The sequence below is a fragment of the Salmo salar genome, chromosome 04 (assembly GCF_965601325.2).
Source record: "Salmo salar chromosome 04, fSalSal1, whole genome shotgun sequence".
NCBI classification, from domain to species: domain Eukaryota; kingdom Metazoa; phylum Chordata; class Actinopteri; order Salmoniformes; family Salmonidae; genus Salmo; species Salmo salar.
In genome coordinates, this window is record NC_138294.1 from 41313175 (window position 1) to 41331576 (window position 18402).

Sequence of the window (18402 nt, forward strand, 5' to 3'; positions counted from 1 at the left end):
GCTGGGGGGCTACAGGCCTGGGTTTACCCTGCTCCTCCTCTGATGTAGAGGTTATGGTACGGCTAAAGGCTATAAGAACTGGTCGTCTAGTGCATTGGGAACAGAGAATAAAATGAGCAGACTTCTGGGTATGGTAGGATAGATTCAGGGCATAATGTACAGACAAGGGTATGGTAGGATGTGAGTACAGTGGAGGTAAACCTAGGCATTGAGTGACGTTGAGAGCGGTTGTGTCTCTGGAGGCATCAGTTAAGCCAGGTGAGGTCTCCGCATGTGTGGAGGGTGGGACAAAAGAGCTAGCTAAGGCATGTTGGGCAGGGCAGGGCGGGGGGGGGGGGGGGGGGGGATCTACAGTGAAATAAAACAATATCTAACCTAAACAGCAGTAGACAAGGCATATTGACAATAGGGAGAGGCATGTGTAGCCGAGTGATTATAGGGTCCAATGAGCAGCAATAGGTGAGTCAGGGAGCCGTTTGGTAGTTGCTACTACGCTAGGCGAGCTGGAGACACGGCGATTCAGAAAGCTAGCGGGCCGGGGCGAGTAGATGGGTCTTCACAAGATGGCGTAGCCATCTACTTTACACAGATGGCTGGGTAAAATAGCTAAAAGGCTATAAACTAACATGAACTGTAAAGCTAGTCACTCATGGAACCACTCACAACTGCAATTAAGTTAGGTTAACTTTAATGTATTTTACCTCAGGCGACCTGTTAGTAAGGTTGCTAGCTAGCACTCCTAGCAGCTTATGCTAACTAAAAATCAGCAAAAAAAACATCCTCTCACTGTCAACTGAGTTTATTTTCAGCAAACTTAACATGTGTAAATATTTGTATGAACATAAGATTCAACAACTAAGACAAACTGAACAAGTTCCACAGACATGTGACTAACAGAAATTGAATGTGTCCCTGAACAAAGCGCAGGTCAAAAATCTAAATTAAGTCAGTATCTGGTGTGGCCACCAGCTGCATTAAGTACTGCAGTGCATCTCCTCCTCATGGACTGCACCAGATTTGCCAGTTCTTGCTGTGAGGTGTTACCCGACTCTCCCACCAAGGCACCTGTAAGTTCCCGGACATTTCAGCAGATCGCTGACATTCCTGTCTTGCAGGAAATCACACACAGAATGAGCAGTCAGGCTGGCGGCATTGTCATGCTGGAGGGTCATGTCAGGATGAGCCTGCAGGAAGGGTACCACATGAGGGAGGAGGATGTCTTGCCTGTAACGCACAGCGTTGAGATTGGCCTGAGCTTGTTATTGCAGGCAATGACGATGTGACACACCGCCCCAGACCATGACGGACCCTCCACCTCGATCCCGCGCCAGAGTACAGGCCTTGGTGTAACGCTCATTCCGTCAACGATAAACGCAAATCCAACCATCACCCCTGGTGAGACAAAACCGCGACTCGTCAGTGAAGAGCACTTTTTGCCAGTCCCGTCTGGTCCAGCAATGGTGGGTTTGTGCCTATAGGCGACGTTGTTGCCGGTGATGTCTGGTGAGGACCTGCCTTACAACAGGCCTACAAGCCCTCAGTCCAGCCTCAGCCTGTTGCGGACAGTGAGCACTGACGGAGGGATTGTGCGTTCCTGGTGTAACTTTACACATTCTACAGTCACAAGACGACTTCAGTTGGGCCTATGGCATGTCAAGGGAACTGTAGCCTACCGTTTAGATTGGTTAAATTAAAACTGAACCTGGATGACTAAACAGAATAACCTATTTTTTGGCAAATTCCTGATGATACTAGTCCCTTGCAAATTGACATCCCTGTGTTGAGAGAAAATGTCAGAGTTTTCCAGGTGTTGCTCACAGTTTGAGCAAGAAAACTGACTCGATAAATGTATTTATTTCACCTTTATTTAACCAGGTAGGCAAGTTGAGAACAAGTTCTCATTTACAATTGCGACCTGGCCAAGATAAAGCAAAGCAGTTCGACACATACAACAACACAGAGTTACACATGGAGTAAAACAAACATACAGTCAATAATACAGTAGAAAATAAGTCTATATACAATGTGAGCAAATGAGGTGAGATAAGGGAGGTAAAGGCCATGGTGGCAAAGTAAATACAATATAGCAAGTAAAAACACTGGAATGGTAGATTTGTAGTAGAAGTGCAAAGTAGAAATAAATAATGGTGTGCAAAGGAGCAAAATAAATAAATACAGTAGGTGAAGAGGTAGTTGTTTGGGCTAATTATAGATGGGCTATGAACAGGTGCAGTGATCTGTGAGCTGCTCTGACAGCTGGTGCTTAAAGCTAGTGAGGGAGATAGGTGTTTCCAGTTTCAGAGATTTTTGGAGTTCGTTCCAGTCATTGGCAGCAGAGAACTGGAAGGAGAGACAGCCAAAAGGAGGAATTGGCTTTGGGGGTGACCAGAGAGATATACCTGCTGGAGCGCATGCTACAGGTGGGTGCTGCTATGGTGACCAGTGAGCGGAGATAAGGGGGGACTTTACCTAGCAGGGTCTTGTAGATGACCTGGAGCCAGTGGGTTTGGCGACGATTATGAAGCGAAGGCCAGCCAACGAGAGCGTACAGGTCACAGTGGTGGGTAGTATATGGGGCTTTGGTGACAAAACGGATGGCACTGTGATAGACTGCATCCAGTTTGTTGAGTAGGGTATTGGAGGCTATTTTGTAAATGACATCGCCGAAGTCGAGGATCGGTAGGATGGTCAGTTTTACAAGGGTATGTTTGGCAGCATGAGTGAAGGATGCTTTGTTGCGAAATAGGAAGCCAATTCTAGATTTAACTTTGGATTGGAGATGTTTGATGTGAGTCTAGAAGGAGAGCTTACAGCCTAACCAGACACCTAGGCATTTGTAGTTGTCCACATATTCTAAGTCAGAACCGTCCAGAGTAGTGATGCTGGACAGGAGGGAAGGTGCAGGCAACGATCGGTTGAAGAGCATGCATTTAGTTGTACTTGTATTTAGGAGCAGTTGGAGGCCACGGAAGGAGAGTTGTATGGCATTGAAGCTCATCTGGAGGGTTGTTAACACAGTGTCCAAAGAAGGGCCAGAAGTATACAGAATGGTGTCGTCTGCATAGAGGTGGATCAGAGACTCACCAGCAGCAAGAGCGACATCATTGATGTATACAGAGAAAAGAGTCGGCCCAAGAATTGAACCCTGCGTCAACCCCATAGAGACGGCCAGAGGTCCGGACAACAGGGCCTCCGATTTGACACAATGAAGTCAGAAGAAGTTGGTGAACCAGGCAAAATTGAACAAATGGCCTACATTAATCTACTTTCACAGTGAATGTTTTTTGTTTATACGTTGTGGGAATGAATTTATCACTAAATGCATCATTAAAACAACATTGCGCCCATTTAATGCAACCTTTTCCGTTAATACAGTGCATTCAGATCCCTTGACTTTTCCATATGGTTACATTAAAGCCTTATTTTGAATTTGATTTAAATGTCCCCCCCCCAATCGACACAATACCCAATAATGACAGAGCGAAAACAGTTTTAGAAATTACAAATGAAAATTAATTTACACTGCTCAAAAAAATAAAGGGAACACTAAAATAACACATCCTAGATCTGAATGAAATAAATAAATAATCTTATATACTTTCTTTACATAGTTGAATGTGCTGACAACAAATCACAAAAAGAATCAATGGAAATCCAATTTATCAACCCATGGAGGTCTGGACTTGGAGTCACACTCAAAATTAAAGTGGAAAACCACACTACAGGCTGATCCAACTTTGATGTCATGTCCTTAAAACAAGTCAAAATGAGGCTCAGTAGTGTGTGTGGCCTCCGCGTGCCTGTATGACCTCCCTACAACACCTGGGCATGCTCCTGATGAGGTGGCGGATGGTCTCCTGAGGGATCTCCTCCCAGACCTGGACTAAAGCATCCGCCAACTCCTGGACAGTCTGTGGTGCAACGTGGCGTTGGTGGATGGAGCGAGACATGATGTCCCAGATGTGCTCAATTGGATTCAGGTCTGGGGAACAGGTGGGCCAGCCCATAGCGTCAATGCCTTCCTCTTGCAGGAACTGCTGACACACTCCAGCCACATGAGGTCGAGCATTGTCTTGCATTAGGAGGAACCCAGGGCCAACCGCACCAGCATATGATCTCACAAGGGGTCTGAGGATCTCATCTCGGCACCTAATGGCAGTCAGGCTACCTCTGGCGAGCACATGGACGGCTGTGCGGCCCCCCCAAAGAAATGCCACCGCCAAACCGGTCATGCTGGAGGATGTTGCAGGTAGCAGAACGTTCTCCACGGCGTCTCCAGACTGTCACACGTGCTCAGTGTGAACCTGCTTTCATCTGTGAAGAGCACAGGGCGCCAGTGGCGAATTTGCCAATCTTGGTGTTCTCTGGCAAATGCCAAACGTCCTGCACGGTGTTGGGCTGTAAGCACAACCCCCACCTGTGGACGTCGGGCCCTCATACCACCCTCATGGAGTCTGTTTCTGAGCGTTTGAGCAGACACATGCACATTTGTGGCCTGCTGGAGGTCATTTTGCAAGGCAGTGCTCCTCCTGCGCCTCCTTGCACAAAGGCGGAGGTAGCGGTCCTGCTGCTGGGTTGTTTCCCTCCTACAGCCTCCTGATGTACTGGCCTGTCTCCTGGTAGCGCCTCCATGCTCTGGACACTATGCTGACAGACACAGCAAACCTTGCCACAGCTCGCATTGATGTGCCATCCTGGATGAGCTGCACTACCTGAGCCACTTGTGTGGGTTGTAGACTCCGTCTCATGCTACCACTAGAGTGAAAGCACCGCCAGCATTCAAAAGTGACCAAAACATCAGCCAGGAAGCATAGGAACTGAGAAGTGGTCTGTGGTCCCCACCTGCAGAACCACTTCTTTATTGGGGGTGTCTTGCTAATTGCCTATAATTTCCACCTGTTGTCTATTCCATTTGCACAACAGCATGTGAAATGTATTGTCAATCAGTGTTGCTTCCTAAGTGGACAGTTTGATTTCATAGAAGTGTGATTGACTTGGAATTACATTGTGTGGTTTAAGTGTTCCCTTTATTTTTTTGAGCAGTATATTACCTAAACTAACCGGTGCCCCTGCACATTGACTCTGTACTGGTACCCCCTGTATATAGCCTTGCTACTGTTATTTTACTGCTGCTCTTTAACTATTTTTTAATTTTTATTTTTTGTACAATTTTTCTTAAGTGCATTTTTGGTTTAAGGACTTGTATGTAAGCATTTCACTGTAAGGTCTACACCTGTTGAATTTGGCGCATGTGACAAATCAAATTTGAGTCACATAGCAAAGGGTCTGAATGCTTATATACACTGATCAAACAAATAAAGGGAATGCTTAAACAACACAATGTAACTCCAAGTCAATCACACTTCTGTGAAATCAAAAACTGTCCACTTAGGAAGCAACACTGATTGACAATACATTTCACATGCTGTTGTGCAAATGGAATAGACAACAGGTGGAAATTATAGGCAATTAGCAAGACAACCCCAATAAAGGAGTGGTTCTGCAGGTGGGGACCACAGACCACTTCTCAGTTCCTATGCTTCCTGGCTGATGTTTTGGTCACTTTTGAATGCTGGCTGTGCTTTCACTCTAGTGGTAGCATGAGACGGAGTCTACAACCCACACAAGTGGCTCAGGTAGTGCAGCTCATCCAGGATGGCACATCAATGCGAGCTGTGGCAAGGTTTGCTGTGTCTGTCAGCATAGTGTCTAGAGCATGGAGGCGCTACCAGGAGACAGGCCAGTACATCAGGAGGCTGTAGGAGGGAAACAACCCAGCAGCAAGACCGCTACCTCCGCCTTTGAGCAAGGAGGAGCAGGAGGAGCACTGCCAGAGCCCTGCAAAATGACCTCCAGCAGGCCACAAATGTGCATGTGTCTGCTCAAACGCTCAGAAACAGACTCCATGAGGGTGGTATGAGGGCCCGACGTCCACAGGTGGGGGTTGTGCTTACAGCCCAACACCGTGCAGGACGTTTGGCATTTGCCAGAGAACACCAAGATTGGCAAATTCGCCACTGGCGCCCTGTGCTCTTCACAGATGAAAGCAGGTTCACACTGAGCACGTGTGACAGAGTCTGGAGACGCCGTGGAGAACGTTCTGCTGCCTGCAACATCCTCCAGCATGACCGGTTTGGCGGTGGGTCAGTCATGATGTGGGGTGGCATTTCTTTGGGGGGCCGCACAGCCCTCCATGTGCTCGCCAGAGGTAGCCTGACTGCCATTAGGTATCGAGATGAGATCCTCAGAACCCTTGTGAGACCATATGCTGGTGCGGTTGGCCCTGGGTTCCTCCTAATGCAAGACAATGCTAGACCTCATGTGGCTGGAGTGTGTCAGCAGTTCCTGCAAGAGGAAGGCATTGATGCTATGGACTGGCCCGCCCGTTCCCCAGACCTGAATCCAATTGAGCACATCTGGGACATCATGTCTCGCTCCATCCACCAACGCCACGTTGCACCACAGAGTGTCCAGGAGTTGGCGGATGCTGTAGTCCAGGTCTGGGAGGAGATCCCTCAGGAGACCATCCGCCACCTCATCAGGAGCATGCCCAGGCGTTGTAGGGAGGTCATACAGGCACGTGGAGGCCACACACACTACTGAGCCTCATTTTGACTTGTTTTAAGGACATTACATCAAAGTTGGATCACCCTGTAGTGTGGTTTTCCACTTTAATTTAGAGTGTGACTCCAAATCCAGACCTCCATGGGTTGATAAATTGGATTTCCATTGATTATTTTTGTGTGATTTTGTTGTCAGCACATTCAACTATGTAAAGATAGAAGTATTTAATAAGATTATTTCATTCATTCAGATCTAGGATGTGTTATTTTAGTGTTCCCTTTATTTTTTGAGCAGTGTATGTACAAGGTAGAGACTCAAAATTGAGCTCAGGTGCATCCTGTTCCCATTGATCATCCTTGATATACGTTTCTACAACTTAGGAGTCCACCTGAGTTCAATTCAATTGATTGGACATTTGGAAATCCACACACACACACACACACACACCTATATAAGAAGGTCCCACAGTTGACAGTGCATGTCAGAGCAAAAACCAAGCCATGAGATTGAAAGCATTGTCTGTAGAGCTCTGAGGCAGGATTGTGTCAAGGCACAGATCTGGGGAAGGGGACCAAAACATTTCTGCTGTATTGAAGGTCCCCAAAATCAGTGGCATCCATCATTCATAAAAATTGAAGAAGTTTGGAACGACCAAGATTGCCCGGCATGGCCGCCTAGGCAAAACTGAGCAATCGGGGGAGAAGGGAATTGGTCAGGGAGGTGACCGAGTTTCCGATCGTCACTCTGACAGAGCTCCTCTGTGGAGATGGGAGACTCTTCCAGAAGGACAACCATCTCTGTAGCACTCCACAAATCAGGCCTTTATGGTAGAGTAGACAGACGGAAGCCACCCAGTAAAACACACGGCAGCTCGCTTGGAGTTTGCCAAAAGGAGAAACAAGATTCTCTGGTCTGATGAAATCAAGATTAAACTCTTTGGCCTGAATGTCAAGTCTCACGTGTGGAGGAAACCTGGCACCATCCCTACGGTGAAGCATGGTGGTGGCAGCATCATGCTGTGGAGATGTTTTTCAGCAGCAGGGACTGGGAGACTAGTCAGGATCGAGGTAAAGATGAACTGAGAAAAGCCAGAGCCTGGACTTGAACCCGATCGAACATCTCTGGAGAGACCTGAAAATAGCTGTGGAGAGACACTCCCCATCCAACCTGACAGCGGTGGAGAGGATCTGCAGAGAAGAAATGGGAGAAACTCCCCAAATACAGGTGTGCAAAGCTTGTAGCGTCATACTGAAGACTCGATGCGGTCATCACTGCCAAAGGTGTTTCAACAAAGTACTGAGTTAAGGGTCTGAATTCTTATGTAAATGTAATTTTATTTTTTCCTCCTTCAATAAATTTGCAACAACTTCTAAAAACCTGTTTTTGCTTTGTCATTATTAGGTATTGCGTGTAGATTGAGGGGGGGAAAGCAAATGAATCCATTTTAGAATAAGGCAATAAACGTAACAAAATGTGGGAAAAGGGGTCTGAATACTTTCCGAAAGCACTGTATAAATCACAATGCAACATACAACTGAGCTACACGTTTGGAACAAGTTCACTTTCTCATCCATAGCCTAAAAAAAACACATCAACTGCAAGTAAACAGTTAAGTTCACATCTGAAGGCATTTAGAACGTCTTCTACTGCAGATCATTAAAATATCCTAATGATTATGGTGACAAATATTATGCCGACACTACACCAAAGATGGTTTGGTTTAGAAACTTGGGAACCAAGCTCGAATTATCAATTGGACAAAAACCCCTAGGATTCCATCATAACTGTCATTTAAAGATATTTTATTTTCATGAATAAAAAAAAAAGGGGGTACTTCGGAAAATATGTATCCCATCTGAAACATACTTTGGAATAACGGACATTTTGGGGCAATAAATACATAAGTCTAGTAACACTAGTCCCTTGCGTATAGAGTTACAGCCTTAACTCCTGCAGAAAATGATACAAATGTACACATTTCTTTCTGCATTATGAGAATGCAATGCCCAGTTATAAAATATGTAGAGGTGCTGTCTCCATCATAAAAGCTGATAGTATTTCAACCACATAAAATATGTATTGCTTTATTGTATTTTCTCACCAGTCCATAAACGTCATTGTTCCACGAAAGATGAGAACTTTACCAATGTAAACTAGATTGACGCATTCTATCAATCTATTACATTATTCTGTTGGGCAAGGTTTTTTTTTTTTTTTAACTCTTCAAGGGCAACATGACAAAGGATAAGCTACATGCATCTAATTATAGACAAGTTGACTAGCAAAGCCAGAAATATGCAGAAACAACTACAAATCAGGCAAAACAAACTCATGCACCCCCCATCAAAAAAAATAGTTATGCAGTCCGTCTGTAGCGCAGGCCTCAGATTCTCACATATAGTTCATGGAAGGGTTATTTGCCATTGCGGGCGGGTGCGGGTCAACAAACAGCTGACATACGCACCGCTAACAGGGATGTAAACAAATTTGTGCACAGAATGACAGAAATAAGCTTTTTGTGCATACAGTATGGAACATTTCTGGGATGTTTTATTTCAGCTCCTGAACAAATAAAAATGGAACCAACACTTTGTGTTGTGTTTATAATTTTGTTCAGTGTAGATCATTTGTAGTCAGCAACATGGGAGTGATTGCTTCCTGCAAGAGCACAAAACATCTACATGTGTGACCCGTTTCAGGAAACTAGGAGTATAATAGCTAAGGAGATGAGAAAACACCGGTCTCCGGATTACATCTTCAAACTCAGGGCAACCATGGCATCCGACCGGAGACGCATCCATCCATGATGTATACGGGTAAGACATTCAGATATTACACGTTTCTAATTGACAGAAAGTGGTTTAATTTCAAGTTAAAAAGTGCTGTTAACTAGCTAACGTTAGCTGGCTTGCTAACATTACGTGTATGATCTTAATATTCAAATCTCAGAGCCATTTGCTTGGCTAGTTCTAGCCGAATGTTAACATTGATCCCGGTAGGTTAGCTACCTGCAGATTCATGCAGTGTAGTAATGTAATAGTTCGGATTATGGTTAATTGTTTAGCTAGCTACATGTCTTAAAAAGACTCCATTATGAAAGTAACAATTTCGGGGTGCGTTCATAAATTCAGTCTGGCCATCTACTCCGATTTCAGAGCACTCGTCTGTGTGCCAGAGCGCAGAATAACTGATGAATTTACGAACGCTCAACACCGGTTGAATATGGCTGGTGTCAGTAAAAGTCAGCAAAAAAAATAAAAATAATTGTTGCCAGCAGCAGTTAGTCACCAACGCTCTGGATAACATGAAAACAGCCTAACCAGCTCTGCTAGGGCAAGTACAATTGTCAGAGTACGGTGTTCTCTCATGTGTCTGGAAGTAGCTAGCAAGCTAGCCAGTGAACGACAGTCAAGCACCCAAGCTGTGAGAACGATCAGATCAACCCTACTTGTCGGCCAGAGCATCCAGTAGGCCGCTCCGAGGGCAAAACGCTCTGAATTTACAAAATCACAACCTGACAGCACAGTTACAGTCACCAACACTCAGGATAACATGAAAACAGCCTAACCAGCTCTGCTAGGGCAAGTTATCGTCGGTGAGCTGTTCACTCACTTGTCTGGAAGTAGCTAGCAAGTTAGCTTGACTGCTGTTAGTGCAGAACGCTTGGATCAACCCTTAACTAGATGGGTGGGGCTAAAGCATAAGAGGGTGTGAACAATACTGAATGGAAGTAGACAAAGAGCTCTCCAATAGTAGTACCAAAACATTCAAAGGCCATTTTCTCAAAAGTGAGTTTACAAGTTTATCAACTTTTCAAAGCAGAATAACTTTCATTGTTCCTCAAATGTAGTGTATGATACCATTTTGTAGCTCCAAGTCTACTTTTATCCGATGTTAAAAAAGGTTGCTACATAAGACCGTTTTGAGCCGGTCAGTCACATTACTAGACATCTTTGAAAATAGTTGGGTAGAGCTTTTTTTTTTTTAAAGCGGCAGTATTTTATTTTGAGACAGGCTTGAGTAAGCTTAGTTAGTGAGGATGTTAAGGGCCAAGAAATTTCAACCTCCTGAGGTTGAAGAGGCGCTGTAGCGCAGTGTGGTTGGACTACACGCCCCTATCCACAACACTGGGTGGAGCATTTCAGATTGTCAGTGATGTGTACACCGTGGGAACTTTAAGCTCTCCACCTTCTCCACTGCAGTCCCGTCAATGTGTATAAGGGCTTGCTCCCTCGTCGGGCTCCTGAAGTCCACGATCAGTTCCTTTGTTTTGTTGACACTGAGGGAGAGGTTATTTATTTTCCTGGCACCATTCTGCAAAGGCCCTCACCCCCTCCCTTCAGGCCATCTAGTCATTGTTGTAGTCAGGCCTACTACTGTTGTGTAGTCTCCAAACTTAAATGATTGAGTTGGAGGCACACACAGTCATGGGTGAACATGGAGTACAGGAGGGGGCTGAGCAAACACCCTTATGGGGCCCCTGTGTTGAGGATCAGGATAGTAGAGGTTGTGTGCAGTGCGATGGCATCCTCTTTGGATCTATTGGGGCGGTATTCAAATTGAAGTGGTTCTAGGGTGTCAGGTAAGGTGGAGGTGATTATGATCCTTGACTAGTCGTCTCAAAGTAGCCTTCCCTGTGGCTCAGTTGGTAGAGCATGGTGTGTGCAAAGCCAGGGTTGTGGGTTCGATTCCCACGGGGGGGCAGTACAAAAAAAATGCATGAAATGAAATGTATGAATTCATTACTGTAAGTCGCTCTGGATAAGAGCGTCTGCTAAATGACTAAAATGTCAAAAAACAAAAAAAAGTCTAAAATGTCTAAAAAGCACTTCATGATGACAGAAGTGAGTGCTACAAGGCGATAGTCATTTAGTTCAGTTACCTTTGCTTTCTTGGGTACAGGAACAATGGTGGACATATTGAAGCAAGTGGGACAGCAGACTGGGATAGGGAGAGATTGAATATGTCCATAAACACTCCAGCCAGCTGGTCTGCGCATGTTCTTAGGATGTGGCTAGGGATGCCATCTGGGCCGGCAGCCTTGCAAGGGTTAACACGCTTAAATGTCTACCTCACGTCGACCACGGAGAGCCCACAGACCTTGGGAGCAGGGCGCAGTGGCGGCACTTATCCTCAACGCGGGCGAAGAAATTGTTTAGCTTGTCCAGGAGCAAGAATGTCCGCCACGTGGTTGGTTTTCCTTTCGTAATCCACGACTGTCTGTAGACCCTGCCACATACATCATGTCTGAGGCATTGAATTGCGACTCCACTTCCTCAGTAGTGACATTGCCTGTTTGATTGCTTTACACACGGTTTGTATTTTGACCATATTCCAAGTCACCTTGCAGTGGTACATTTTTTGAATATATATTTTACCTTTAATGTGGTGGTTTGCGCTTTAAGTTGAGCAAACACGGTCATCTATCCACGGTTTTTGGTTAGGGTAGGTTTTAGTCACAGTGTGAACAACATCCCCTATACACTTCCTGATGAACTCAGTCACCGTGTATACGTCAATGTTATTCTCCGAGGCTACCCGGAACATTTCCCAGGCCGCATGACCAAAACAATCTTGAAGCATGGATTCCGATTGGTCAGACCAGCATTGAATAGACCTTAGCATGGCTACTTCTTTTTTGAGTTTGAGCCTATAGGAAGGAAGGAGCAGAATGGAGTCATGATCTGATTTGCCCAAAGGGAGTGCAGGAGAGGGCCTTGTAGCCATGCGAGTTCGTGTACATTATCACAATCGCACCATGAGTAGTTAATCATGAAACATACACCACCGCCTTTCTTCTTCCTGGAGAGTTCTTTATTCCTGTCTGCGCAATGTACTGAACCCAGCTGGCTGTATGGATGGGGAAAGTATATCCAGAGAGCCATGATTCTGTGAAACAGTATGTTACAGTCCCTGATGTCTCTCTGATCCTCGCCCTGAGCTCATCTACTTCATTGTCCAGGGACTGAACATTAGCGAGTAATATACTGACTTGATGTCCACTATGAATACAGAAAAAAAACATTCTGGAATAATGTAAAAAAAAAATAATAAATAACACTACAGTTCTATAATTACACTAGTTTGTTTACCTCTGCAAACTAGCTTGTCTTTTCTTAGCAAGTTGGGCCTAAATTGTGTTAGCGGCTAATGCTAGCCACTAGTTAGTACGTTTATTAGTTGGCTGAGTCTGCGCGAACGTAATTAGCTATACAGCCTGATAACACCAGTGATGGTGTAGACCTAAATCAGCATGTTGTTTGTGCTTCTAAATCAAAGAGCAATACGCAAAGCATGAATGTTCGCAACATGAATACAATTTTTGCTACATGAAGTAGTTAAGAGAAAACAAAATATAGCCAAAGATTACAAGGTCCCCGAGGAAACATTTATCCACACTTTGGTTCCTACACTGTCACAATAACTCATCCTTTTTATTTGTTGTCATGTCAAACACAATTCAAAGTGCCCACTATTATATCATAACTATAGAATTAGAATAATGACTCCATTTCCACGACTCCAACAGTACACCCAAGTGTTTTGCTCTAAAATCGCAACATTTGGTTAAAAAAATAAGGCTAGATTGTTTGCCCTTATCGTGCAGCCCCACATGGCAGTGTGGAAATGACCTCAACTGAGAGCAGGAAATGCAGAAATTTATGAAGATTATAATGTTCAATTCAACTACAACCAAAAACAAACGGTGGTTCGAGCCTTGACATCAGACCACAGGTATGACAAAACATGCATTTTTACTGCTCCAATCACGTTGGTAGACAGTTACTAATAGCAATAAGGCACCTCGTGGGTTTGTGGTATATGGCAAAAATACCACAGCTAAGGGCTGTATCCAGGCACTCCGCATTGTGTAAGAACAGCCCTTAGCCATAATATATTGGCAATAGAATAGAGAAAGTACCATTGAAATCACTTAGAACGTATGTGTTGCCACCCTTGGGTCACGCAGAACTATTTTTCAAAAACATTCATACCATCAAAAATGTGAAATTACCGTGATATATTTTGGCCATATCGCCCAGCCCTAATTCTCGGTAATATTGGTATGGGAATAATACATTTGATTTTTTGAAGTGGTTTCTTGCATCAAACATTTTCAGCCACCTCCTTGTCTGACGGACAAGTGGATACATAGGTTAATGTCAAGCCCTGCATGTTTTTTTGTTTTTTTTTAAGACACCACACAATGGCTGCTACTGTAGGCTGAATGATAGCTATTTACATGTTAAAATGTTATGGGATGCATTTTCTCCATTGTTTGATGGTAGGCCTACATTATGATCAAATAGCCACAGTAGCCTACTTGATCACTGTCTGAAACTAACTTAAAATGAGTACAGCCTGTGTACACAGTAAACGCGCACTGGAAGTTGCGCAGAATTTTCACAAAATTCAAGTTTGATCTCAGCAAACCTGAAGTTTGCCCAGTGGCGAAAGACAGGGAACATTGGTATGGGCCTCATCAGGTACATGGAGGACAGGGTAGCTTAGCTCAGTTCTACACACTATTGTGTCTGAGAAGTTGTATTAAAGAGGATATTATATATCCAGGGTACAGCAGAGCTCCCACTGCGCTGCTCAGTTGCAAAGCAGTCTCAACTCATCACCTTTTATCTGAAGGTAGCAGTGGTGACTGAAAACTGAGTTTGGTTTGCCCAGATAAAAGCATGGGAACTAAGTCTACAGTGTGTAAAATGAAAGCAGAGAATAGTCTCCTGTTTGCTTGTCGTGAGTTTCAGAGTTGGGGAGGCAGAGCTAGGGTTTCCAAGGTAAGGCAATAACCACACATACCAGGTGGAAAGTATAGGTCCCCTTGCACTGATTTTAGGAATGTTTAAAGGCCTTCTAGACCATTCAACACTTGAAGCTAATAGTCCTGAGGGCTGGTTTATTTGAAGCCAGTGATGCACTGTCATTTTAGACAATCTAAAGAGAAGAGAGTAGCCCATTACTTTATTGATCCCAATTTGTTAAATTGTTTTATCACCTCCAACATCAATGACTACAAGGATCGATGACATATACCTAATTAAGACATGAATGCACCTGCACCATACTTAAAAGGGTAAGAATTTTTGTTGTGTCCAACTCTGAAAAATTAATCTTCCATTCATTAGTCAATGGTTATGACAGCAAAGTAAACAATTCAGCTGCAGATTAATTCGAAAAACTCGCCTGGAAACCAAGTGTTCGGATATTTAAAAAAAAGTTCCCTCACAGGACCTCAAGCCATAATGTTGAATACCGGTATACTTTCCTGTGGATATATTGTCTCACATTCCTACAGTCAGAAGGACCAACAGCGGTAATAACCGGTAGAGCATGTTTAAAATGTCATTTTATTCAACATGCTGGCTTGATTTGATTTATTAGGATCCCCATTAGCGACAGTTAATCTTACTGGGGTTCGACACAACGAAAGACAGTACAGGCAAAAGTTAATGAGGAAACTTTTCTGATCCAAAACACATTTTTGCCCGAGGTAGAATTCCATGCAATTCAACGTCGGGTTTCCAGGCAATCGAAAACCCTTCTCTCCGTAGGGTTTTCAGCGCCCACAGTTGGCTTCGTGTGAACTACAGTTTACAGGTTTTTTTATTTATTTTTTGTTTACACATATGTGTTCTGATCAAGCTAGACAGCTAACGTTAATTAGCCCAGGTAGCAGCCTCCATCTTCCCTCAGTATTCCGTAAACAAGCGCTGTAACATTGAGAAGTCCATGTGGGAATACTAACCCTATAGAAGAAAAGGTATCAATAAGCAATTTGTTATTTATTACTAATATGAAAGATAAGGTATTCCAAAAAACGCAGATGTAGTTTAGTAATAGTTTTACATTAGTTATAATCAAGTTTGTATACCGATTGAAACGAAATCTAAGACCAGAAGAGGAGTTTTGATCGACAGAAGGAGCACTCACCTGTTGCATGAAGGAAGAGAAACACCGATACCAAGCCGCTGACAAACATATCGGCCCCGACAAATGAAGCCCTATTTGTTTTCAAAGCTGGTGAAGTGTCCAATTTCGATAGTCAATTTCAAATCAGAACTTTTCGATTAATCCAAAAATCTATGTATGGTTAAGTAATTGTTGAAACTGTGGCCCACTCTGATTGAAATATAATTTCGAAGAACTAAAACTCGACGCCCTACCGAATGAACCTGTAGAACGGTGTGACGAGTCTTCTTTTAACTGCACCTGTAGAAAGGAATGATTCTTCTTCTTTTAACTTTTGTGGCAGACTACAGCTATTGGTGTATTGCTGCCACCTATTGTACGGGGTATTGAAACAAAAACCAAAAATATTCCATTGCGGGATAAAATACTCCACTTCTTCAGTGATAATCCAAATCATATCCCTAAACAGGCTCAGGGGCCTGTGTGGACGGGAACATTCGACAGGATTCCTTATTTTGCCTCTGTTCTAAATTCCCTGACTCCCAAAAAACATTCAGCCACACTCACAATGATGCCTATTTTCTCAGATTTCTTCTTTGTTTGCACTGTTCAGTTTATGACCAATGCAATAAACAAGTCCACATTTTTTAACATGCAACATGTCAGGATCCATTTGTTGAGCAACATTTGCTGATGTCTCTAATCCAACTACCATGGTTTCTTCAAAGTTACTACCTTCTTCGACTCTTCTCACCGCCTCCGGATAGGAGACATGCTGGACAGCCCTTATTCTTGACACCTCGGTCTCCTTCACCTCCTTCAACAGGGCACTTCATGAATTCTGGTGCATGCTCACCACCATAATTGCAGCATGTCTACACACACTTGACACATGTCCCAATAGTTTACATTATCATACTGCAAGGGTTTGGGAACAAAGGCTCTTACAGGATATCTCACATCACCCAAATGTATGTATGACAGGAGAGACTCTAATTCAAATAACAAAATAAAGGATGACCATACGGGTCAGTCGGTGTGCACCAACCACTGCCTCTACTTCTTCAGTTATATCCTCTGCACTCACTTCTAGCTCCACTCCAGAGATAACCCCCTTGATAGGCGCCCTGCTTCGCAGATCCATATACGACACATTCCAATCCGATATCTTTTTCAGGTGCAAAGCATGCTCCTTCTGCTCCTCTGACATACAACATTTTTAAAATCTTGTTATTTTCACTTACGCCACCTCATCTAATGCATCTATAATTTTTATTGAGACTTCAAACGGATCTCCCAGGTATCTTGATCGATCCAACACCCTCACTCTGACTAAAAAAAGAGTCAGAACTAGGCTTGGATTTACTAGACTCGACGACCACTTTACTTCTCTTGTTTCCTTTTTTATTTGCCATTGTAATCCATTCCTTCTCACTCTCATCTCCACTCGACACGCCATCAATTTCAAACAAAACATCCACCTCCGCCATCTCCTTCCCAGTGGTATGATTGGTCTTCCTCCAAAGTAGTCCTAATACCCAGAAATACGTTCCCCGTACTCATGATTCTTGTTAGTTCCTGTTTTCTAGTTCTCCTGTGTTTTTCTGACCATTCAGTCTTGACAGAACTCAGAGAAAAGGGGAAAAACTTAAATTGCACTATCATGTAACCCTGCACCTACACACTATCCCCAAAAACCCACTACCCCTTTCCACTACTTGGCCCTAAACGATCCTACTAGAAGAAAAAGAAACGCACACCTATTAAGGCGAGGTTCTGGCTAGCGGAGTAGAAAACTTGAAAATAAGGGAGAGCCGCACACTCTAGGAGCTCAGATGCAAAAATGTAATATCCAACGTTTCGACAGCCAAGCTGTCTTCATCAGGGTATGATCAAACACTGCGAGATGACTCGATGACTCGTAAACGATCCTACACCAGACCATCAACCTGGGAGGATGGAACCCCTTCTCTCAAAACTTCCTGTAGATCTTCTGCACTAAAATCTCTCACACCCAAGTATTTATCTGCTGCTGCAACTACCACATCTATCTTCTGTGATTTCCACTCCATCAGTGCAGTACAGTTGATTGTCATGGCTATAAATGCAAGAAATCCAACCTTACTGAAACTCATCCTCTATGGCTCTCTCTCTTCAGGCATAGGCATACTCACTGGTGGGCTTCTAGTCAACTCACTCACACTTGGGCTATCCTCTACTCTCTTCACTGTCTCAGCATAGAAAAGTTTCTGCCCTACTCGAACTCTGTCAATCTCAACTTGTTTTTCTCTCACAGGGCTCTTCTGATCCCCAGCTGCATAGGCACCCCCACAGTTGACACACGGTGCTTTCTCCAGCTCAACTGTACACTCTCTCTGACTATGCCCTCCTGCACATTTCTCACATCGTGGGATTATGAATTACACCGAGTCACTACAAAGATACAGGCATCCTTCCTAAATCAGTTGCCAGAGAAGAAGGAAACCGCTCAGGGATTTCACCATGAGGCCAATGGTGACTTTAAAACAGTTACAGAGTTTAATGGCTGTGATAGGAGAAAACTAAGTTTAGAGATTGAGTGTTTTAATACTCACATATACAGGGTTGCAGGTGTGATTAAAGGGTACAGTGAAAATCTTAGGCTCTGAGCTACGACATGCACGACTAAGTGAAATAAAGTAATGAAAATTGTAAAAAAATAATAATAATAAAAAAGCTAACGTTCATAGGGAGAGTAGCCGGGGGGTGTTGAAGTCATTGTCGTGCCTTCTTCACCATGGTGTCCGTGTAGTTATACCATTTCAGCTTCTCTGAGATGTGTACGCCAAGGAATATGAATATGCTGACCGTCTCCACGGCGTCCCCGTTGATGAGGATGGGGGGCGTGTCCAGCCTGGTTCCTCCTGAAGTTCACAA

At 44.0% G+C, this 18402-nt stretch overlaps 1 protein-coding gene across 1 annotated transcript in view; it reads right to left on the reverse strand.

Moving 5' to 3' along the window:
• LOC106602884 (junctional adhesion molecule A) overlaps positions 1–15808 on the reverse strand; it is a 37767-nt gene extending 21959 nt beyond the window's left edge. The window contains exon 1 of the mRNA XM_014195840.2: positions 15508–15808. Within this exon, the coding sequence (XP_014051315.1) occupies positions 15508–15556 (49 nt within the window). The 5' untranslated portion in view covers positions 15557–15808. The remainder of the gene's footprint in view (positions 1–15507) is intronic.
• Between the last annotated feature and the right edge of the window lie 2594 nt (positions 15809–18402).